General features: G+C 37.5%; 1 protein-coding gene across 1 annotated transcript in view; it reads left to right on the top strand.

The window, feature by feature from the left end:
• The first annotated feature begins 302 nt into the window (after positions 1-302).
• The window catches only part of LOC139728750 (uncharacterized), a 278,601-nt gene continuing 255,020 nt past the window's right edge, over positions 303-23,883 (top strand). The window contains exons 1-3 of the mRNA XM_071639694.1: positions 303-594; positions 2,803-2,965; positions 20,796-20,858. Of these exons, the coding sequence (XP_071495795.1) occupies positions 2,812-2,965; positions 20,796-20,858 (217 nt within the window). The 5' untranslated portion in view covers positions 303-594; positions 2,803-2,811. The remainder of the gene's footprint in view (positions 595-2,802; positions 2,966-20,795; positions 20,859-23,883) is intronic.

The following is a 23,883-nucleotide window of genomic DNA, read 5'->3' on the forward strand; positions in this document are numbered from 1 at the left end:
GGAAAACGCGGCAAATTCGTGTTCCTCATGCGACTGTACGGTAAGATCGTGTTTGCCACGCCCATGACCCTCCTACACAACTTCTTGGCATAGCGGTATTCCGTTGATCCACCCACAGTTGGTATCAAGAGATTCGCAAACTCAGCGGGGCTTCGAACTGGTTTTTCTTACTGTGCCCTATGGTGTGTGTATGTGTGTGTTTGCGCGTAGTGTGCCAACACTACTTCAATAGACAGACATACACACACCCACACACACGACACCGCCGTACTCAGTACAGTATTTGAGTACGTTGGGGCCCGCGGTCCGATTCTCTTCTTGTTTACACACCGTATACAGACCCTACGTACTGAAAAGCTGTAAAAAACAGTTGAAGTTTGTTCCGTGTATAGTGGATTGTTTTTGTATCAGAATCAAATCAAACCATTTCACTCAGTTATATTTCGTATACCCCTCTCTTGCAGTTATATCATACAATTCAAAGGATTTAAGTACTCTTTCCGTGGAGCCGCAAGATGATTTCGGAGAAGTTTGTGGGTGAGGCCGGAAAGTTATCGTACTCGTAGCAGAAGTTACCAAGCGCAGACCCAACAGGTAGGTCCCCGCCGCCCGGGCGTTGCATTGTTATGCGTCAATTCTGTGTTTCGCTTGGCATGTTAAACGTACCAAACGTTTGTTTGACCGTTATCAAAACTGCCCATAGTATGTCGTACTTGAGTTGAATACCTGAACCTCACATTTACAAGTGATACCCCAAATTAAAGAAGAATGCTCCGATTCATGAGAAATCATTGTCAATGGTTGTGTGGGGTCGCTTCTTAGCCCTTCCTCACAGAATCCACGTTAGTGGTACCCGGCACTTCACAGCAGCGGGTCGATTCGCCAGGTGTTCTCCGAGCGAATTCTTTTGAGATGTAGTCAGCGAGGCGTAAATGAGTCTGCGGCGAATGTTGAATAGTCGTGCCTCATAACTATGAGCTCTTTGAATGGCTGACAAAAAGAGAAGCCATATCTCTATTGTCATCTGTGTCGATTGAAACATCACACTCTTGAGACCTAATTGAATCAGGAATCCTATTAAAGACATAGTAGGTCTAATTCAAAAGTTCTTATTCTCCAATTCGGCAGTATACATCATATATATACGTTAGGCCTAAATCAATTATTGAATGATTTGAATTGTATTTCTGTGCTTTTATGTCCCCCTTCCCTACATTTACTGTTATCAAACTTCAAAACATTTTGTTGGAATTTCGAACAGCAACAAAATGAAATTAAGATCTGTGGCTGTATATATATCTTCTATTATTTCAGGGGAAAAAACTGAGTTTTGTATACACTGACTACTGTATATGAATATACATGATGATTATAATCATCTATTGGTGGATCATATAAAACTAGAATTTTAGTGTAGATGGAAAATACAATTTCAGAAATATGTTCTGATTGGTAATCAGGATAAAGTCTTTATTCAGTAGTTTTACGTTATGGTCAGTGTTTCAACAAACAGAAGTGTGGATAGGGTTGAAATAATTTATTCTCTTTTTAGGTCAAAAAAGTACAGGGTACACAAGGAACTCTTTCCAAAACTAGATTAAAGTACCGGTAATGTATGTGCATTATCATTGACTCCTACAAAATCTCTACTATTAATTTGTACTACAATGTATCACTACAACTAATGTTACTACCAGTAGCAGTACTACTTCTACATTAAACCCCGGGACGCTCCTTGTACACAGTTTGTCGCAGTTACATGTACATGTAGTACAACACAATAGTTTAACAACTTAGTCATCATCAACGACAACAACAACGCGGATGCGTTGCTTAGTTTCTGTTTTGCTGAGTCGGCAAGGGAGAAGGATTAAACTTGTCTGCTTAACATGTTTTTGCATTCTCCCGGGCGAGTGAACAATTTAATACTTACCTCCGTAGGATTTAAAGACAAGGAAAGTGGCTAAATGTTATTGTTCACATTGTGGTGGATTCGAAGGCATTTTAATTTCGCGAATTTCTCGAGAGCCAAGATTCGCAAAAGTAAAATGCATATTTATATGAAAGTTCTTGTCTACACTCGTTGTTACACAATATGCATAATTGAATGTTAGATTATATGCAACTCGCAACAATTTCATTCTGCGAAAAAGGCCGTCAGTGCCAAATCGTGAAAATTTCATGCCACGAAAATATCTTGTTTAACATTTTTTTTTTACGAGAGCTCTGCAATGTTTAAACAAGTGTGCAAGTAACAATAATAATTGTTTGCATTTTCTGATAATAATTTGCCTATTATAAATCCTGATAATCATACATCGTATCTAGAGCAACCCCCCTCTGTAAGTCATTTTGATAGTATGGAATGTGATTTTAAGTCAGAAAAAATACAGAAAAGGTAATCCAAATGCAAAGGTTACATTAACTTACATTCCATTTTTGCTCAATTATTATTATTTTTTGTTTATCCTTTTCCGTTGTGTATGATTGAATGAGTGAGAAAAGAGAGCTTCAAGGAACAGACAAAGGGAGAAATTAAAAACCCTAATAAATTTGGAATTAGTACTAGAAGTTCACTTAGATGAGAGAAGCCAACACTGTTATCTAGCAAAGACTTGTCTGTCACATAGATAATCACTTCTGACTGTTTGCTGTGGTTGGTTTAATTCCCTACCATACATGGCGCGAAATTTTCTTTTCAGCCACTCCTGTGGCCCCTAATCCCCAGCTTCTGCTTTACAAGTTTTGTTGTGTCCTTCCGTAATACTCATTCCTCTCATTCTTGGTGTGTTTGGCACCCAGGAAAGAGCCATGGCTAGTCGTCGGTCCCGTGGGGACCGATATTCGTCCAACGTGAGCGCCGTCTCGGCTGCTTCATCTAACGGATCTGTGGGAGTGATGGAATACTCAATGACCCATAGCGGTTCTCTCTCCCCCGGAAGCAGTCTTTCTTTCCTCACCAAAAGTAAGATACCTTGTACATTTCATTTTATAATTTTCATCTTTACAAAACTGTATATTATACAATAAATATAGTGATACTCTTTAAAAATTCCATCTGATGTAACGGCAGGGTAGATCTTAATTTTATTTTGATTTTTTTTCTCATTGAAAGCCACTTTGACTCAAACTATTCCACCCTCTTGAAAACATTCTAGTGTATCATACTTTCTTCAGGGAGAAACATGCTGAACTCCCCAATATTTGTTTCATACAATTAAAGTGAATATTATGATTTATCATAGAAATCTAGAGAAAAAATGTAAATATTTCCTTTAAGGGTGCATTCATAGGTCTCCTACCATTATTTTGTTATAAATGATATCATCGTCATTATTGAATAATTATCAATATTATTGTTATTATTAATATCAATATTATTATTAGTACAGTAGTACTAGTAGTAGCAGCAGCAGTAGTAAATTATTATTATCATTTTAGTATTAATATCATTATAAGCATCGTCTTAATCATTAATTGATTTTCTTATCATTATCCGCATTATTAATCAGGGTGGTCCACAACTTGAAATTGGAGCATTTTTTTTATGTTGAAAGCTCTGTACCATGCGAGAATAAATGATCAATGAAGATATTGTATTGTGTGCGAGGAGCATACATTACGAGGACATAGTACACAATATTTTGAGACTTATTTCTCGTGCTGCTTGCATTTTGATGTTTTGTGTCATGTTTTGCGCACAAATTTTCTGCGTAGTTTCAAGATGTCTCTCAAGTTTTGCTCATAAATGCTTTTCACGTGTCTGATTACATTTCATTTTGAGCATGTTGCCAAATCCTGAGGATGTTGCATAGCAGGTCACTGACTTGAGAGGATGTTGCGAATGGATTTTAGGCATGTTGCACATGGATTTTAATCATGTTGCAGCGACATACTCAAACCCCTTGTGGACCACCCTGGTAATGCCGTAATTCTGGCCAAAAGAAAAGTTTCTGAAAACACATAATATGCATCATGTACATGTATGCATCACTGAGATTCCTGTAGGTTCCAAGCATGTTGTTTAGGTGTGGTTTTATCTGCCAAGCATTGTCAATCATTAACTAGGTCATCTTTTATCATCAGCGATTTTCTGACTGGTTACTTGCAGAACGTGTAGGGGCCTTAGAGAAATAATGTACGTGCCAGGGTAAACACATTTTACGCGCAGTCAATATTCCCCATGAATCAAGTCAATGTTTGAGACATTGCATTGTACAAACTTGGTGTGCAGTTTTTTTTTTAATTTTTTTTTTGGGGGGAAGCTGGTGTGGTACATTGGACACAGGTTGATTCACACCTGTTTTATGACACCTTCTGTGTACAGAAGTTGTTCTTTAGTGTAATCTTCCATTGCGATTGAATGTGAACTTCCAATCCCAGTGCTATTTCTCCCTCTCTATCCTTCTCTCCCTCTCTGCCCCCCCACCTTCTCTTCCCTTCTTTCACCTCCCTTTATACTCATTCTCTCTTTTTTCTCATCTTTCTGTCACTCTCTTCTCTCTCTTTCCCTCTCCCTCTCTCTCACCCTCTCTCACTTTGTCAACTTCCTGTATAAATAGTAATGTATTTATCGAGAAGTTTTTGACACATTCCACAGATATTTCATCTCTTTGAAGACCTACAAAACTCACAAATTCCCAACATGCAGTCCACACTCATTTATTTAAAGTTGTCTTCAATGAAATATAAAATTATGAGCAGTATATATTGAATACATGACATCATACTTGCAGAAGCTTCTACTTGGGTGAAAGCTTGAAGTTTGTTCTTTGATATGCCATGAAATTTTATATTTTGCATTATGGTCAGAGCATTTAGACCAGCAAATATTAAAAGCAAACTCATAAGTTTCTGTGAAAATTGATTGGCACATCAATATATCTTGGTATCAAACTTTATATCCAACATGGCTATAGATATATTCAATTACATAATTTGCCATTGATATTTGTTTCAAGCAGAAGGCTTTTATTTGTAGAGACCATCTACAGTACATTGTATCTTTTAATACACGCATTTGCCATAATCGCGAAACCTAAACAGCATGGACTGTATACACCATATATTTCGCGAGTCTAAATTTTCGCGAATCGGGAATTCCTGCATGGGTGTATGCAAGGGGGGGTCGGGAGGGTCGTACGACCCCCCCCCCCAAATTTTCAAAAGGTCCACTTTTTGTCAAAGGCATTTTTGTTTTTTGAGGGCTTTTTACCCTATATACAACAGGAAAAAAAGTGACCAGGTGGTGTTCCAGCAAATTGTCAAAAACCTCGTAAAGTTCGTAACTTAGTTTTAATATGCCATACCTTATTTCTAGCCGCACTGCCATGCCGAAAAGATCACTTTTGTATGCACCAAATGGTCTCATTTTAAGATATATAATTCAAAAACTCCCTACCGTGGGAGGGGGGGGGGGGGACACCCCCCTCCCACACCCTCCCCCGCTCGGCCGCTCCACTCCCTCGCAAAGGTTAAAAGGTCCAAAAATTTTGATTACGACCCCCCCAGAAAAAATCCTGGATACACCCCTGTCCTGACGATTTCGTGAGTGGTTAAATTCGCGATCGTAGAATCCTGTACTGAATGGAGAAATGGGTATGTCACATCCACATCGGGATCAGAGTCAATATTTTCGCGTGTCTTTAATTTCGCGAATAGCACCTCACAAAATATTTGGCATACATGTATATACAGTAGTTGTGAAAGATGGCTTCTGTCATATCCAACAGGTTGTTATGTATGAATAGCAAATAGCACCTGACTTGCAAAATTCGCGAAAATAAAAACCTCGCAAAATATTTGGCGTATATGGTAGTTACTTTGTGAAAGATGGCTTCTGTCATATACAGGTTGTATGACCATGGAAATATGAAATTGAATGTTGTATTTCCACCTTTTAGTTTATGGCATAAACCTAAATATGGATAACTCCTGATACTGGCTCTACCATTGAAGCCAGTAGCCAATAGAGTCAGTGTATAGATCCCCTATAAATGCTGCACACAATATGTGCTACGAAGAGATATTCTTTTGCCAGGAAAGAGTGATGTTCTACCGATACAAAACATGAATCTATCTTTATCCACTTCATGACTTATTTCTGACATACAACAAATGCAGGACCAGTATAATCTTCAGCAGACTGATATTTCGATAGCTTTCTCAGAATTATGATAGCATGCTTGTGTTTCCACCTTTCTATTTCTTCAGTTCTGCTGTGTAGTGGAAGGAGGAAGAAAATAGAACATAAGGCTACAACAGCCTGGCCACTAATAATCATAGATTTGTGATCGAGAACGAGGCAACCCACTGCACAATCCAGGGTGCTACATAACTTTATTTCACCATGTGCCCAGTCGGGCAAGCAGATTCTCAAATTTGCTGCAAGCACTTGCCCGAATATCAATTTTACTTGCTCGAAAAGAAAGTCCAAAATATAACTTTAAGAAAATGATAAATGTATAGAAAGTCATGTGTAAGTCAATGGCTTAATAACACACTATCATTTGAATAAACAGCACACATTGATTCACACACTTTAGAAAACACAATGGAGTAACAAACTTGGTCCGATCAAGTGTGTTACATGCATTAATATGGCGATGTATATAAAAATTGTTGCACAGCAGTATGTGTATTGTCGTGAAGAAAGCTTAACACTAGAACATTATCATGACTTAATGAGGGATGAATGCAGTGGTGGCGATCACTGAACGTTGCCCACACCACTACAAAGCAGAAAAACATGCTGAATTATAGGCGTGGCTACGGCTCCATTGGGTTTTTGGCCGCTATAGACAGGTTAAAATCTACCGCGGGAAACAAAATTTGTGGCCGCTGGCCGCGTTAGACAGGTGGCTGCCATACACAGGGTCTTTAACAGGGCTTTTCTCTCGGGGGGGGGGGGGGGATTTTTCAGTGGCCGCTATAGACAGGTGGTCGCTATACAGGTTTGACTGTATAAAGTGTGTTGCATCTCTGAACAGCCATTATCTTTGGGTTTCTGTATGGTAGACTTTGTGGGTTTGTTGGAGGGAATAAGTGAAAAAAAGGTGGCTTCAAAACTTTTCGCTTGCCCAATTCCGGCAAGTATTTGTTCTCATTGTTCAAAAACACATGCCCAAATTTGATTTTCACTTGCCCCGGGCAAGTGCTTTATGTAGCACCCTGCAATCAGAGCCAGTTTTGTGATTCTGTGCAGAGCAAAACTGGTGAAAGTCAAGGGTTTCTAATCAAAACCCTGTAATATAAAATAATTAATTCTCTGTTTATCAGTTGATGCCACTCGAAATGAGGAAAAACTCTACCCTTGTGCACTGTTGGAGTTTATAGTCTGTGTATTGTTATTGAATGAATTCTGTAAACAGACATCTCTAACTAGCTAACTGTGGAAACAGAGGTTTCATAACTAACACTGTATACAACGAATATGCATGGAGGGACTGATCTACTTTTGTGACCTACATGTAGTGACTAAAAGGCACGCTACGGTTAAGTGATTTCATAATATTGATGCCATTCCATATATATCACAGAATCATAATCAGTTTGGATTTGATTGTGTATGACAACACTCACCCACAGTGGACATCAACTTAAGATCTGAATCAGGTCATCATGAAGCTTGGGGTCATTTCCAAAGAATAAACAAGTTCTTTCTTTTTTAAGTCAACCATATTTTCTCATGAGAACAATCAAGGATGCTTTGGTCAGTGGCCCAAAGATAATTCATTTTTAGAAGATTCAGGGTCACTATGCACTAGTGTCAATATTATCAAGTGATATCTAACTGAATTTATACTTTATACATAGCAAGGAAAAAGAAAATGACCAGCTAGATTATACTTTGCACAAAAGTCAAATTTAAGGACAGGATCTGATGTGTTGTTTGAATTTCATTTTTTTTCTTTTTTTAATTGAGAATATTATGAAATACCAATGCAAGTACAGTATACTTGTTACTGTGTAAAAATGACTATTCTATTTTATTATTATTGTTATTATTATTATTTTTTTGCAAGAAAGGATGCAGCAATGATGCACTGGCTATTGTCCCTCAGTGAATTTCTGCAGGGTGTTGTGCACTTTCTGTACTGCCAGTTTAAACACAAAGTAGACTTGTAACGGGATGATATGTTGATTCTAGGGATGAAATCATGCTTGTTGCATAATATTCATTCATTCATTCATTTTTCCTTCTTATTATTTATATTATCATTATCATGATTAGCATAACTATTGATATTTTTTCTCATCAGTTATCATTTTTATTATATTGATATAGGTGGTAATGCAAATATGCTTATGTTTAGCTTTTATCATTATATTCACTTACTTAAGTTTTTCAAAGTGGTATAATTAATGTTGTCATCATGATTATGGTAATAATTAGTAGTTAGTCATATAAACATTAACTATCTAGTAGAGTTTTAGCAGTTCAGTAATTACATAGGGTAGTAGTAGTGGGGTCTAGTAGTACTCTATAGGAGTAGCAGTTTTAGTGAAGTAATAGTAGTAGTAGTAGTACAATGCAGTAGTAGTACGTGTAGTAGTAGTAGTAGTAGTAGTAGTAGTAGTGGTAGTAGTAGTAGTAGTAGGAGTAGTAGTAGTAGTAGTAGTATTAGTAGTAGTTGTTGTTGTTGTGTAGTAAATTAGTAGTATTTGGTGGAGCCCCTTCAGGTCACTGTACCTGCTCCTAGCCTGTAGACATGGTAGGGTTGTTAGCTCCAGTGAACAAGCTGGGAATATCACCCATTCATCACTGCCAAGGATATGTCATGGGCAATTTGTGATCTATTCCTGGTCCTTGATTATTTGTCCTCTCTTGGAGCCGTGGGCAGGGCTGGAAGAACAACATGTCTTACAGGTCATGAACCCTGTCTTAAATTTAATGCAGTGTGTGAGTGTGAAATTTGCATTCTACATACCACACTCCAGTGTTTGTAAGCACACCCACACCCACACCCACCCACACACCCACACAAACATGCATTGCCATCAGATACAGTTCATGAGTATATTACATTGTGACCTATCAAAACACCAACTAAATAATGATTTTTAGTATACCTTTCCATTCAGTGTAAATGCTGTAAATATTCTAATGGGGATGTTGTTAAGTAAAGACAACAAAACACTGGAGCAATATGTGCAGCAAAGAGCTTGAAACTTTAGGCAGTTTTTATGTCTGTACGTACTTCATGTATCTTGCACCTCTAGGTGTAGTTGGGAGACCATTGTGACCAGGTGACCAAAATATTATTTTTTTTTTTGTGTGAGACTCGTGCATACAATATTGAGTATCTCTAATTTCTCATTTTCATATTATATTTCCTAACATAGTTCTGCACAGGATATAGCAGAAACACTTTCCATTTGTATGGCCCTTTTTTAAAGGGAAAGACCATTTCACGCTGCCGTTCAAGTTGACATTGATAGAAGAGTAAAATAAATCAGAACAATGTGTTGTGTTTCAAGAGAATTAACCTGGTGGCCTGTGTGGTTTCAGAATTCAACATGGAGAGGAATGGGTTAAAGCTACATATTGTACAAAGTGTATTCTTCTGTGAAACAGTGAATTATTGGAAGAGTGCAAGGGGTGACAGTGATGGTCCTGCAACTAATTTATTTATTTATTTTTTTGCCAGTAAAAGAATGTGTTTACTAAATGATTTACCAACAGTCTAGTACAGTCCAAACAATGTGCATTAAAGATCTTGATAAAAGCTCAGAATTTGATTGGCACATGAATGTTAATACCTTCATCCTATAACCGCTTTCAGTTGTTAATGTTTTTCAAAGTCAATTATCCTATTGATGTACACTTTTTTTTTTCAGCTTCAAACAGCTATATATCTTCAATCAACCTAAATTTGATATTTATGTATACTGAACTCCAATTTTCTTGTGCCATAATACCCTAAACTGGTTTTTGAATCCAATGCCAAGAACTGGAAACAAAACCTCCGTGCAGTTAACGTTCGGTATAAAATCAGTTTATATCACGTCATCCGAAGCTCTGTGCTGATGTCATCCGTGGATACCCCAGCATGCCACTAGTATCACAAGGAACACATTTCCTGTTATCACTCCTGTATATCATTCCAAAGGGTATCAGTACAACCTCAGATAGACAGATCATGGTCCATGGGCAGATAGACTCTTTGCAAGTGCTTAAAGTCCTACATTAGTTTTGATATTTATGCCAAAAATTAATTAGTGGTATGAAAAAGTAATCCTATTTCATAATGAATGGTTCTTTTGATAGGAAAATGTCATCTTTACATGATCCAGTGGACCTGGAATACCACAACAAATTCAAGTGGAAAACATACGAGAAAGTGCCATTTATAAAACGAAATTTGATAATGAAATGGAGCTGCTATAGTCATTAGAAATTTCCACCTACACACAATTTAATCCCCAGCTGAGGTAGGAATTCTTGCTTCAAAGTAGTGGTGGAATATTTCTGTTTATACAGTGGGTAATTACAAGTTCGGTGCTAGTGTTAGTGCTAGTGCTATCTCAGCACTAGCACCGGCGATAAAACTGAACTTGAAATCAAATTGGTGTTGGGAGTTGACCTCAAAAATTATGACGTATTTCCGGTAGTTGGTGCTGAACTCGGTTTTAAATGTCGTCTGCTGAACCAAGCTCCGCCGCTTGTGTTTAATAGCGATTTACATGCTTTTTCCCTGTTAACTAACACTAGCCCCTAGGGATTATCATTTTCTTCATTTCAAGTTCGGTGCTGGTGTTAGCGTTGCCGTGCAAGACCCGTATATTATAGATGCACGTTTTAAGTGCAAAGTCTATGCTAATGCAGTGGTCGCCCACGTAAAGAACACGAACACTCCAGACATGGAGCATATATAAATCTGAGCCTGGGAGCAAAATTAAGATAGTTGTATTTTGGGGAATGAATGAAATTTGTGGCATTTTAATCCGATTTCCTCACTATGTGTCTTAAACTTTAATAGCAGTTTGGCTACATCTTTTAATATTTGACTGTTATCACGCGCCATCACTTTTTTCGTTGAGCAATTCCCGCGGAGCTCGCTATGCTGTCATTCCAACACCTAGCTTTGTGCTGGTGATCGATAATTTTGATCGGTATCGCCTCGTTAATCTGACCGTCGGTGTTGGAGCTCAATTTAACGCTGTTATTTGGGAGCTAGCACTAGTACTAGCACCGAACTTGAAATCACCCATTGTATTTTCGATCTTTACTGCCTGTCTTCCTGACAATTACAAGATATTCTACGAGTGTGTAATCTCAGCACATTTAACTCATTGGCACAGAAAAGGCTAAATTACTCAGGGAAGCCTCTACCATTTCTTGTCGTGCAGACATTGCTGACAGTCAACTGAAGTTGGAATGAATACATGCAATTTCTAAAATAGTCTCCTATTTCAAAAATCTATAAGTTGCTTCCATGTGACCATGATTTGGTCGCACATGCTTTGCATAAGATATACTGTAGTCAGTCCCTTGCAAAAGAATCAGCTCCTCTATAATAATAATAATAATAATAATAATAATAATAATAATACATTTATAAAGCGCTATAAGCACATGAATCGTCAAGCCTCGTCATGTTACCTCATACATAATGATTTGAGTGTAAGAATGATAGTCATCATGGAGAAACTACAGAACTAAACAATTATTCACAATTGCCTGCACTATAAAGTTAAAGCTTAGGCCTACTGACTAATCTGCCTTTCAGATCTAGTAAATTCAATTTCAGATGCTGAAATCCCCCATTCACTTCTTCACATGAAAAACTTCACATTGATACAGATTTCAACATACATGTACAACTGTACATTTCAACATACATCTTGTACACTTTAACCTAGACACAAATATCTTAGTATATCCATCCCCCTTTCCCCCTGAGCCCGTTGTGATTACAGCATCCTGCCATCCCATGGCCTACATACTCCATCTCTCTCTATCCTCTTTCCAAACGAACATCTCGGCGGACTCATCATCTGTCTAGACCGCCTACCGGTATCCCAGTCTCCCTGACATCTTCCAGTTGTCATCCAGTCTGCGACGAAGCTCGCTGACTGGACATCTCCCTCCCACCCCTTTGCTGCCGCATACAGGAAGACAGGCGTCGTGGAATAATTTCGTTTGGACACAAGAGTTTGTGTCTCTTTTGCAGGGACCTCCCGTGAACTGAGGATGAGGTCATGTGGAGTTAACCCACGGTTTCAATTCGGAAAGATTTAACAAGCTTTTCGAGTGGTGGCTGTTCTCATGGTGCATTAGTTTTCATCCTGGCTTCCTGCTTGTGTCATCTCAGGGCGGTCGTGACCGCCATCACAACAAATCTGTTCTAGGGCTTCTCACTGCATGACCATTGTGTCTCTCAAGAAATGAGAGCTAGGGGTGCATCTTCTTTTTTTTTCTCTTTCTGAAAGAGGACACCGGTCTTCGCTAATGACTGTATGATTCCACCCCCTGCTGGTATCCCTTGTGATGTGATAGTGTCAGGGACCTCAGAGATAGAGGGAAGAAGAACCAAAGACAATCAAGAAAAACAAGTTTTAGATGTGCCTCGAGATATTTGAAATAGCTACCTACTACTCTTGACTTTTCTCACCTGCAACTAATAACTGTTATCAAGTTTTCCTCTACTTCAGCATATGAAAGATATTTCAATTAAACTCATGGTTGTGAATGGAAAGGAGGAATATTTTTCATGTTTCCTACTAACTCCATCTCGCCTTCATCTTTCTGGGAGGGGGCTAAGTGAGAATCATGGCTATGTATGGCTGGTCCAGTTCTCGATCTGAGTGCATAGCTGTCAAGCTACCAGGTCTGTATGTCTCTCTAAACATGATGTGGAAGCAAAATATATGTATAAAAATACTGTAAAATGAGGAATGTTTGCATGCATTTTAATTTTGCGAATTTAAAATGAACACAAAAGTTTTTGTCTGCACTATATGCATTGAATGCCAGTGTCAATTCGTGAAAATTTTATGCCCGGAAAAAGGCCGTTGGTTCCATTTCGCGAAAATTTCATGTGGCGAATATCATGTTTTACACTAGTTTCTTGTCACATTTTGTATGGCATGTCAATAGGAATATCACTAAATTATCCAGTGGTAGACATTATGTGAGTGTACAATGTGTGACATAAAAAGGATAAGACATTCACTGAGATTGTAAATTTATGTTCAGGTCTATAAGATATTCTTCAATATTCTCACCATTTGATTCACTATAGTCATCACCATATATGTCAGGGGTGGTGGTAGGAGACAACTTGCTATTAAAAATTTTCTTGAGCTCTAAAGATACTGTAAAACATAATATTTTAGTGGCATGAAATTTTCACAAATTGGAGCCGAAGGCCTTTTTCATGGCCTGAAATTTTTGTGAAGTGCCTCTGGCATTCAATGCATAGTGTAGACAAAAGCCTTTGTGTGCATTTTAATTTTGCAGATTGGAATGGTGGTTCTTGTAAAATTCGCGAAATTAAAATGCATGTGAACATTCCTCGTTATACAGTAGGCCAGTGCAGTGCTGAATACAGCGTTTGTGTTTAATGCTTTCTGTTCCTATGCAATGTGATGCATCCATGTGCAGAAGTTCGATTCAGAAAAAGAAAGTGCATTTTGATTATCAGAGACCAATTAGCACTCTTTTATGAGGTTAAAATTTCCATAGATTGTTCACAGTGTGAAGTAGAAAATTGTGTTTGAAGAGATTCAACAAAACTTGCAACATGAAAGGAGATAAAAAAGGACAAAATATTAAAATACTATTACTTGAGTAATAATATTTTCTTTCAATAAACTGTCCACATTAAAGCAATATATGACAGTGAGATTACTGTTAAAGTGTTAATTTGAAAGCTTGTTTCTTATTGACCTGTGTATGCTTACCACGTGATACAGTATCTGTATGCTTGCCACATGATATCTTTCATATGATCATATCACATGGTGAAATATTGCAATGACTTTTCCACTTATTTCCCCAAGTCTGTGTAATCTTTTATAGATAATCCCATTTCTGAAATGGGAATGTTATGTCCCCTATGTTTCATTGCATAATATGTTTTCCCTCACTACTTCATCACCTATGTTAAACGCAAATATGTGGGACAATGACAGCGACTGGAATGCAAGGATCCAAGCACTCATCTCATTCTCCGGTGGAGGGGAGGGGGGGGGGGGATAATACGATGTGAGATATAAATTCACTGCCATCTCCAGTCTGTGATGACATTTGGAAGTGAACTTTTAAAGGCACCAATCAGCCTTCCTTTCCTTCTTTACCTGTATGCCATTTCATATTCCACGTCCATGACTTACAGGCTAAACTTTTTAGTGGATCCTTCCATTTCTATTGTAATTATCAATTTGTACTGTTATTTATAATTACATTACCAAATAGTTCATGAAAAGAATTCATTTTTAAAATTAATATTGCTTTAATACCCTTGAAAAAGGATGTATATTTTCTGTTGCTGATTAAAATCAGTTCAATTTACTTCAATTCATTTCATTTCAATTCAGTTTACTTAAATTCAGTTCAATCCGATTCAGTTTAGTTCAGTTCTATTTAATTCAATCCAATTCAGTTTAACCTACCATGAGAAAAGAATTTGATAAAAGTGAACAATCTAAGAAGGCAACAAATACAGGCAAGAGGAATGAGACACTAAAAAGTAAGACCACGACATTGGCTGATATTCTAAGAATGCCATTGAGAAAAAAATGCATATTGATTCTATTGAGTCACAGGACACTTTTATACAACAAGACAAATGTCAAATTGTGCAGTAAATGTTCATGCACAAGGCAATAAGATAAGTATTACAAATTTGTAAGTTGTTAGTTCAAATCTCCTAGTGAATGATTGTGGAAACATCAGGCTAGTCTGTTTCCAATACATTAGAAATGTAATCCATGTGCCACCTTTAACATGGAGAGCATTGACAATTGATTGAAGTTTATTGTGCCAATAAATAAAATTCCCCTGCAGATACTGAACCAGAGATGCTTCCAGAATTGTGCATTACTTGTGCAGAATGGCTGCAGCAACATCGTGTCCTCTTTGAAGATAATGCAGAAGCGTCTTTTGCCTTCTTTTAGCTGGGCTGCACCGACATAATCATAGCTGCAGGGATTATGTACCTTCTTTCAAAGGGGATTTTATAGCTTTTTTGACAGCAAATATAATTCTGTTTGGTTTATCTTTCAGTAGTATCACTGTGTGTACAAGCTCATCAGTTTTTATCAACCAAACTCTATGCAATTATAGATACATCCATGATCTATGATTATTATATCAGGATATTTTCTTATGTTGAATTTTAAGAAAGGTCCATCAAGGAAACAACATTTTAAGTGGAAAATTAATCTAGCCCCATGTGAAACTCATGCCTTGGATGTTGAAAATGAAAATTGTGTAAATATCATCCCCCAAGTCACTAAAAGTATGATGTGCCAAGCTTGTATGAGACACTTACAATCTGGCAAAATGTACCAGCTTTTTGTGCAGGAGACAAACTGCCGTACCTTGAATCTAGAAGTCTGGTTTAAAAAATGGGTAGAGTTTAATTGTGTCTCTAGGCCTATATGATGTGACTGGTATCGTGCAGATCCGTCTTTCTGTAAATGATATTCAAAAAGTATGATTTGGCATTGCTGTCTTCAAATAAAATAGTGAATGCCTGATATTTCTCTCTTGTAGTATGTTTAAAGGACAAGTTCACCTTCATAAACATAAGGATTGAGAGAATGTAGCAATATTAGTAGAACACATCATTGAAAGTTTGAGGAAAATCAGACAATCCGTTCAAAAGTTATGAATTTTTGAAGTTTTTGTGCAGTACCCGCTGGATGAGAAGACTACTGCAGTGTATGAATAACTTAGATGTCACATGCGTACAACAATATAAGGAAAATATAAAGAGAATTTCACAAAATTCCATCTTTTGAAAAAAGTACACATTCCCCTGACTCGTAACCGATAAATGTTATGGGTAATATTATTCCCCCTGCCTTTAGAAAGAGGCAAGTCAATTGCTCTTTTATTATGCGAAAAAAGTGAAAATATGTTGAATTTTCTTTTATATTTTCTTTATACTGTTGTACGCATATATGACTCACAAGCTGTAGTAGTCTCCTCATCCAGCGGTTCCAACACAAAAATTTAAAAAATTCATAACTTTTGCATCGATTGTCCAATTTTCCTCAAACTTTCACTGATGTGTTCTACTAATATTGTTGCATTTTCTCAATCCTTATGTTTATGAAGGTGAACTTGTCCTTTAACAAATAAAAACTCTTGAACTTCCTGTCAAGTGCCCATTGTATTGAGATGTTAACAGAAAGTTGAAATGTCCCTTTAAAGGGATGGTATAGTTTTGGTGGTTTTCCTAATAAAAGGTGGGTCCCACCTTTTAATCTGACCACAACCAAAACCATATCATCCCTTTAAGCACTGTTCTTTCATCTCTAGGGAGTAGAGCCTGTCTATCCAGCCAGAGTGTAAATAGCTCAGGTATGATGTCACTGCAGTAAGTAATACCAGTGGCAAATGGTGTAGAGATTGTCTGTCTATCCCCCCCCCCCCCCTTCTTAGACTAGAGATTCTCATGGATATATATGTACATGTACGACATGTATCATACGACATGGATATAACGACATATGGATTATATTCAAATTCATGAATTTCTTCCGTCGAGATGTTTTCATTGCAACTGATTGACAAATTGCCCTACATCGACGTAAATGTTGATGTAGGGCAATTTGTCAATCAGTTGCAATATGGATTATATGTATCATATGACATATGGATATACGACGTATGGATGGAACATTTATTTATATGGATGTACATTTGTACAATACGAGATATTGTGTATGACATATTATGGATATAGGACATATCCCATATGGATTTACGACATATAATGGATATATACGACATTTATATGGATGTGCGACATACGACATATGGATATAAGACACACAAATTTACGATATGGATATAAGATATACAAATTTACGATATGGATATACGACATCTTATATGGATATATGACATTTTTATGTTTCTGAATGGCTGTATATTGATATGATGTACATACTTGTATGACGTATTATGTTCTTGTCTGAATGCTCTCATATCCATACATCGTATAATCTAGTAGGCAGGGTTTTTTTTGCAAACCACGAAATAAATGTAATGAAATGTAAATAAAAACACAATGCGCTATAAATCTCGCGTAAAGTTCGCACTTTCCAAAGGAAAGACTCGTACATATTCATGAACTTCTCATGAAACATGACAGTGCGTGAGATGTCATGATGCTGTATGATTATCATATAATCGGGATGTTGTGTAATGTCTGATTGTGTACACTTGTATGTCTGAATGGTCTCATATCAATACATTGTATATATCATCCATACATCATTGAATATCCAGTTCGGTGTGTCTGAAAGAGCTATAATATGACATGGGATAAACTGTGTACCATTACAGCTGGTTCTGTGGAAACTTACAGACCTGGAGGGTGTTTCATAAAGCTGTTCGTGAAGTTACGAACAACTTACGAGCGACTGATGATCAGTTGTGATGTGTTATACTTACCAGAATTTCAATAATTCAGCTGAAGAACTGATCACCAGTTGCTCGTAAGTTGTTCATAACTTTACAAACAGCTCTATGAAACAAGGCCCTGTGCAGCAAAAAGCAAAACTTGCTTCTGATTCACATTCTATGTGTTATATGAGAAGGTGAGAAGGGTGGTTGTTAAAATGTGCCAAGGTGTCTTTTTCCCCCTCAAACAAGGCACTCAGGTGAGCGTTGAGAAGTCACTACTGTCGTTATCCTAGAGAAAAACACCTTGATGACATTTTAAAAACAAATCCCCTTCTACCTAGCATGTTAAATCTGCTGTAACTGGTTGATAAGTGATGCAAGAAAAAGATTGGTTGGTATTTCCAGGTAATTGTACGCCATAATCTTTTCCCTTTAGGAGGATTTCATGCATAGGATGGTAGATTTTCTTCCATTTTATTCTTTGGACAAATCAACCATGCTACAAAAGTAGAGAGTGTTCCTTTCTTAAAGGGACTGTACAGTACTGGCTGAGGTGGGGGTTCATGTTTTGAACATTCCTATTTAAAGTGAGATAATGAGAAATCTCTTACGAAATATGAAAGAGCATGTAATTTTAAGAAGGAATCAACATTTATTTGATGAAAATTGGTTTTCAAATACCTGAGATATCCAAAAAAGTGATATTAATAAATGGTGACAGGCCACGCCTTTTATTAGGAGCTCTTTGTTTCACCATGTTTATGGATATCTCAGCCATTTCAAAACCGATTTTCATCAAATAAACTTTTGATACCCCTTAGAATTGCATGCTCTTTGACATCTCATAGAGGAGTTTCTGAATATCTCGCAAACATGTCAACATGATTAAAGAACAGCTTCAACCACTCCCTACACGTCCAAGAAGAACTCACAGCCACCAATACTTGGTCCCGCCCAGCCGAACTCTCTATCACCAAAACTCCTTCTCACCAAGAACCGTCAAAGACTGGAACAGATTACCCCAGGAAGTGGTCGAGGCCAATACCGTCGACACATTTGTGTCACGAGCCTCGGCCCAGGAGTAGTTGCTTAGCACTCTTTTCTTTTCTTTTTTATTATTATTGTTATTATTATTACTATTATTGATGGACTTGTCAGTTTATTGGTTACTTATCTATTCATTGGATGATGATTACTACGGTAACGTCTTGAACCCTTTGAAGACTTGTACAACTTAGACCTCCCCGAAAGTGACAGAATAATCAGCAAGTTCATTGTAGTCACTCTTACGGAAGAAGAAGAAGAACTAAATCCTCACCTCAATCAGAACTGTACACACCCTTTAATCAAAGTTTTTGAGTTACCCGTCATCATTACTACACCAGTGACATTCTGAGGTGCTGGCCCTGGCAAGGTCAACAAACTTTTTGTGTTTTGCATCCTGAAGTTGTGAAATTTTGTTTTAAAGGGATAGTACAGTTTTGGTGGAGGTGAGAATTGGGCTTTTAAATTTTTGCGAGATACCAAGAAAACACTTATGAAATAGTACAGAGCATACCATTTTAAGAGGAATTCAAAGTTTACTTGATGGAAATCGGGTTTGGAATGACGGAAACATCCAAAAACAAGGTAAAACAAAGCGATCGTGTGAAAGTGTGGGTCCCACACTTTATTAGAATCGCTCTTTTTGGATATCTCAGCTATTTCAAAACCAATTTTCATCAAATAAACGTTGAATTCCTCATAAAATTACATGCTTTTTCATATTTCATAAGAGGTTTTTCATTATCTCACCAAAAAATGTTAGAAATCTGAAGTTATGTCTCAACCGAAACTGTACAATCCCTAATAATACTGTGAAGATGTCTATTTGTGTAATTAGGGCATTGAAAGGTCACATAAGCCGCAAACATTTCCTTGGATTTCATGTTCATTTCTGTGTTGTCTTTTGTGTACTCCATGGAAGATTGTTTGTGCAGCGTCAGATGTGTGTAATGGGATAGCTCGTATCATGTATTGCAAATAGACTACATAATCACCTCTCTAACCTGAGGGGGTGACAATTACCCTATTCTCCGCATTCCGCAGGGATTTACAGTCTGTTGAGCATGAATATAGGTGGCTGGTTTCCTATTTGCAGATTTATACACAAAACATGCATGACTGGGATGTGTGGGTGTGATTGTAAAAAAAAATCAAAAGTGAATAGAAAGCCATTTTTTTTTCCTCTTGGCACTGAATGAACTTCTATTGATGTACAGTGTACATGCATCCACAGCTGTGTAGGTATGAGCTATGGTTACCCATCAAGAGAAGGGCTGTTGAATTCTTTTTTTCTTTTTTCAGTACCCACTGTCATCTAACGTATTAAAGTCATATACTATTTTAGCCAAATGTTTCATGAGGTTTTTATTTTTGTGAATTTTGCGAGTCAGGTATTGACTCTGATCCTGAAATGACTGTGACGTACATGCTTATATTTCTCCATTCATTACTGTAACTCCACGATCGCAAATCTAACCGCTCGTGAAGTTTTCGGGAAGTCCTGATTCACGGAAAAATTACACCCATTATTATATGGCGTGTACATTAGTGTAATCACCTTTCATGGAATCAGCTGTAGTGTATGGTATGCAGCCTGAAGTTTCTGTCTTGCATGGACGCATGTGTGAAAGAATCTTTCATTTTGAGAAATTCCACTGCTAGCCAGTCAGATAAATGTCAATTGAAGCTTAATTTTGGACAGCATTTGTCTTGTTAAATGATATAGATATATTTTTTGTTGATCACTCATTATATGCCATTCACATTATGGTTTTCCTCATGGAGTGAACCCTGCTCATTTGACAGACCTACAGCTGTAGATAATGAAACAGAAATTGGTCCTTTTCACACAATTTTCTGGAATCATGAATGGAGCTACTTAAGATTGTCTTCAGACATGTCTTCTTGTTCTTGCACCAGAAAATACTCGCAAGATTGTATCCAGTAGAGTGGGGATGGGGGGGGGGGGCAGTAAGGGTTAAAGGTACTATTCATTCCTTTAGCATCAACTTCTACAAACCTTGTTGTGCCAACACTATAACTCTACTACGTCAGTAATGTTTAAGATCTCTTGTGTGAGGTTATTTCTGCAGTCTGACCGTAAACAATTATATACATGTAGTCATAGTCATTGATATCTTGCTTCCTTTTTATTACATTCTAGCTCCAGTGATGCAGGCCTCAGAAATCAAAGATCTGCTCAGCTCACAGTTTGCATACCTGTCAGGTAAGAGCCCATTGCTTCATACCTCTGAAGATTTCATAGCATGCAGTGTTAACTCTTTGTTTGCCATGGTGTATAGCTCCCTGTGTGCCACAATATTTTGAGACTACGACACAGTGCTTTTGGAAAATACTTGTTTTTCAAAGCCATGTAACTTTTTATGAAGCATTTATTCTAGAAATGCAGTAGGCATATGCCGAGCCAAAATTGTAGAGAAAATGACACGCTTTGGCTGTGAGGTAAATGTGTCTGAGTAATGGAATAGCGCTTGGCACTTTTGATGTTCTCTGACATATTATGATTTGCGAAGAGTTAAGAAAAGTAGATGACTGGTTAAGTAATATGATAGAAGCAATGAGAGCTAGAGAGAAAGATTTTTTTTTTATATTGATAGATAGATAGATAAATAGATGGATGGATTAATGAATGAAGAGATACTGTAGGTAGATACTCATGGATTGATTCATTGATTGAACGATAGAGATACAGATGGAAAGGTAGGTAGATGTGTATCTAGATAGATAGGGTAGAGGAAAGTGAAGTACATGTATAGACTAAGAAATGAAATGGGGGAGGGAAGAGCCACAGGCAAAGAGATAATAACTAGCTAGAGAAGGTCTGATATAAACATAGATGAACATATTGGTAGGAGGAAATCTGCTTGTTGATATTTCGTCCTAGTCAAATTTGCAGGAGATTCAGAGTCTTAAGAGCAGTGATAAAGCAGTGAGTGAACAATGAGATGGAATAATATATAATAGAGGGAGAGTTGAAGAGAGAAGGGAGAGAGAGGGAGAGAGATAAAGGGGGGGGGTTGGAATAGATGGAGAAACATGAGGGGGGCTATAGCCGGCTTGACATATTTGGAAGATGATCTTTCCATGTTGAATGCAGTCCCATGCAGGCTGCTAACTCAATACTCTCTAAAAAAAATCGAGTGAAAATATTCACTCTTGAAGGAGTGAATACAAAAAAGAGTGAATTTTGAGTGAAATTGGAGTGAATTTTGAGTGAAAAGGCTCATTTTCACTTATTTTGGAGTGACCTCAGGGATCACTCGAAGATTTTGGAGTGATCCCTGAGGTCACTCTAAAACGAGTGAAAATGAACATTTTCACTCGAAATTCACTCCAATTTCACTCTAAATTCACTCTTTTTTGTATTCACTCCTTTAAGAGTGAATATTTTCACTCGATATTTTTTAGAGAGTAGATAGAATCATGTTCCAACCCCCATTCCAAAAGGCGTATACAAATGTACACAATCCATTAATGATTCTTGAAACAGGTTTTATAATCGAGATGCTGTCTAAAATTCATGTAATATCAAATGGAGTTGTCACCACATAGCTGCTTTGTGCTCTTTGACCAGAGAAGTAGAAGTATGCTAAGGCAAGCGATATAAACACACTTTAAAACAGCTGTGAATTTTTCTACTCCACAGAAAGGCATTGAGGCTCAAACACATTTGAAATTGCCCTCTGCTAGCATTTCAAATTGCTGTTTCTGACCAGGGAGGTGAGTTTCGTCTCACCTCCCTGTTCTGACCAGTAATAAAAACACAACTGCATTTAATATTTTTAATCACCAAAAATTGCCCCAAGCACATTTAGAATTGTGATTAGACCTCAGAAAATTTTAGATAAATGCTCCCAAAAGTTGCCTTGGGCAATTGAGCAAGTACAATGTGTAGGTTTGAAGCGTCCTGGTAAAGATGGAAGCTCTGTAGGTGTGACGTTGCTCTGGAGATCGCAAAACTGGATCCAAGACCTCAAGTTCAAAGTGAAGCCATGCCTGTCAGCTTCCTTTCCATTGTGATATCTCTTGCTTTCATGGCTGAAGTTAATGGAGCATACCACCACCAGATTCCATTCATAATCCTCTGACAAGGGGGGAATAAAGTACCCTCCTGACCTTTCTGTTCCACCACCCCATCTAACATCAATCACATTGTACCCCTTTCAAAATGACTGTACATGTTGGTATACAATGTAGGCCTGCTAGTTGAACTTCAGTTATTTTGATCATTGGTGACAAATTTTGCCACCAATTTTTTAAGACCCAAAGTTTTTGAAGTCAGCCCCCCCAATATATCACAGACACACACACACAAAAATGACACCGCAAGAACTTCATCTATGTAGCATAAGAAGTATAAATATCAACCTCCACCCCACCCTGCCCCGCCGTTTCATTCTGTTTAATAGTTACCATTGGCAAATTAGTAAAGATGTAGTATCATTATCTACATTCACACATACAGGAGTTTTTGGTTATTGCACTGCAATGCAAAAATTGATCTTTATATCTGGCACTGAACAATGTCTGTGGCTTTCCTAAGACTTCTCCTCCAATAAACTGAGTGGGCAGTGGGAAAAAAAAATAAAAGGATTCAAACTTATGGGGGAAGAAAAATAATATGTTGATTTCAAAGCAACTGGCAAACAAGACTTGAAATCCGGATTGTCCTCGCCTTCCACTTCACATACAGTTTGTATCTATCACAGCACCCACCTGCTCAAGACAGTCCCCCAGTTTGATCTCAAAGGTTTCTGGAGGGATAGGAGTGGGTGTGTTACTTACAATTTTGTACCCCATATCTGACCCCTAAGGCCCAACACTAGGTGCATTCACATAAAGAATTACTATGGGTGTTGAATACCGTGGTAACTTTTTGGCTACCGTTCTCATTAGTGAAATACCATGGTAGTATATACCACAGTATAAAATTTACTTGGTACTGTTCCTATTTACAAAATACCATGGTATTTCTGGTATATAAAGCGTTGTGCATGAGTGTATCTCCATAGGAAAAGACGGGATATATGTCAGGTTAGATGAGAAATACACTGCAGTAAGGTAGGTGGTACATGTATTGGTGACATGATTCACACCCAAAAGATGGGAAGCATATTTTGGGCAAAGTTTGCACTTTCTGGTTACCGCCCTAAATACCATAGCATTTTGTGAATGTATTTGGTGATGTATCTGTGTGCTTTTTCCGAAATGGCACAATTTGAAACACCACG

The sequence above is a fragment of the Diadema antillarum genome, unplaced genomic scaffold (assembly GCF_040938485.1).
Source record: "Diadema antillarum isolate AM-2024a unplaced genomic scaffold, OU_Dant_1.0 scf00000019, whole genome shotgun sequence".
NCBI lineage: Eukaryota > Metazoa > Echinodermata > Echinoidea > Diadematoida > Diadematidae > Diadema > Diadema antillarum.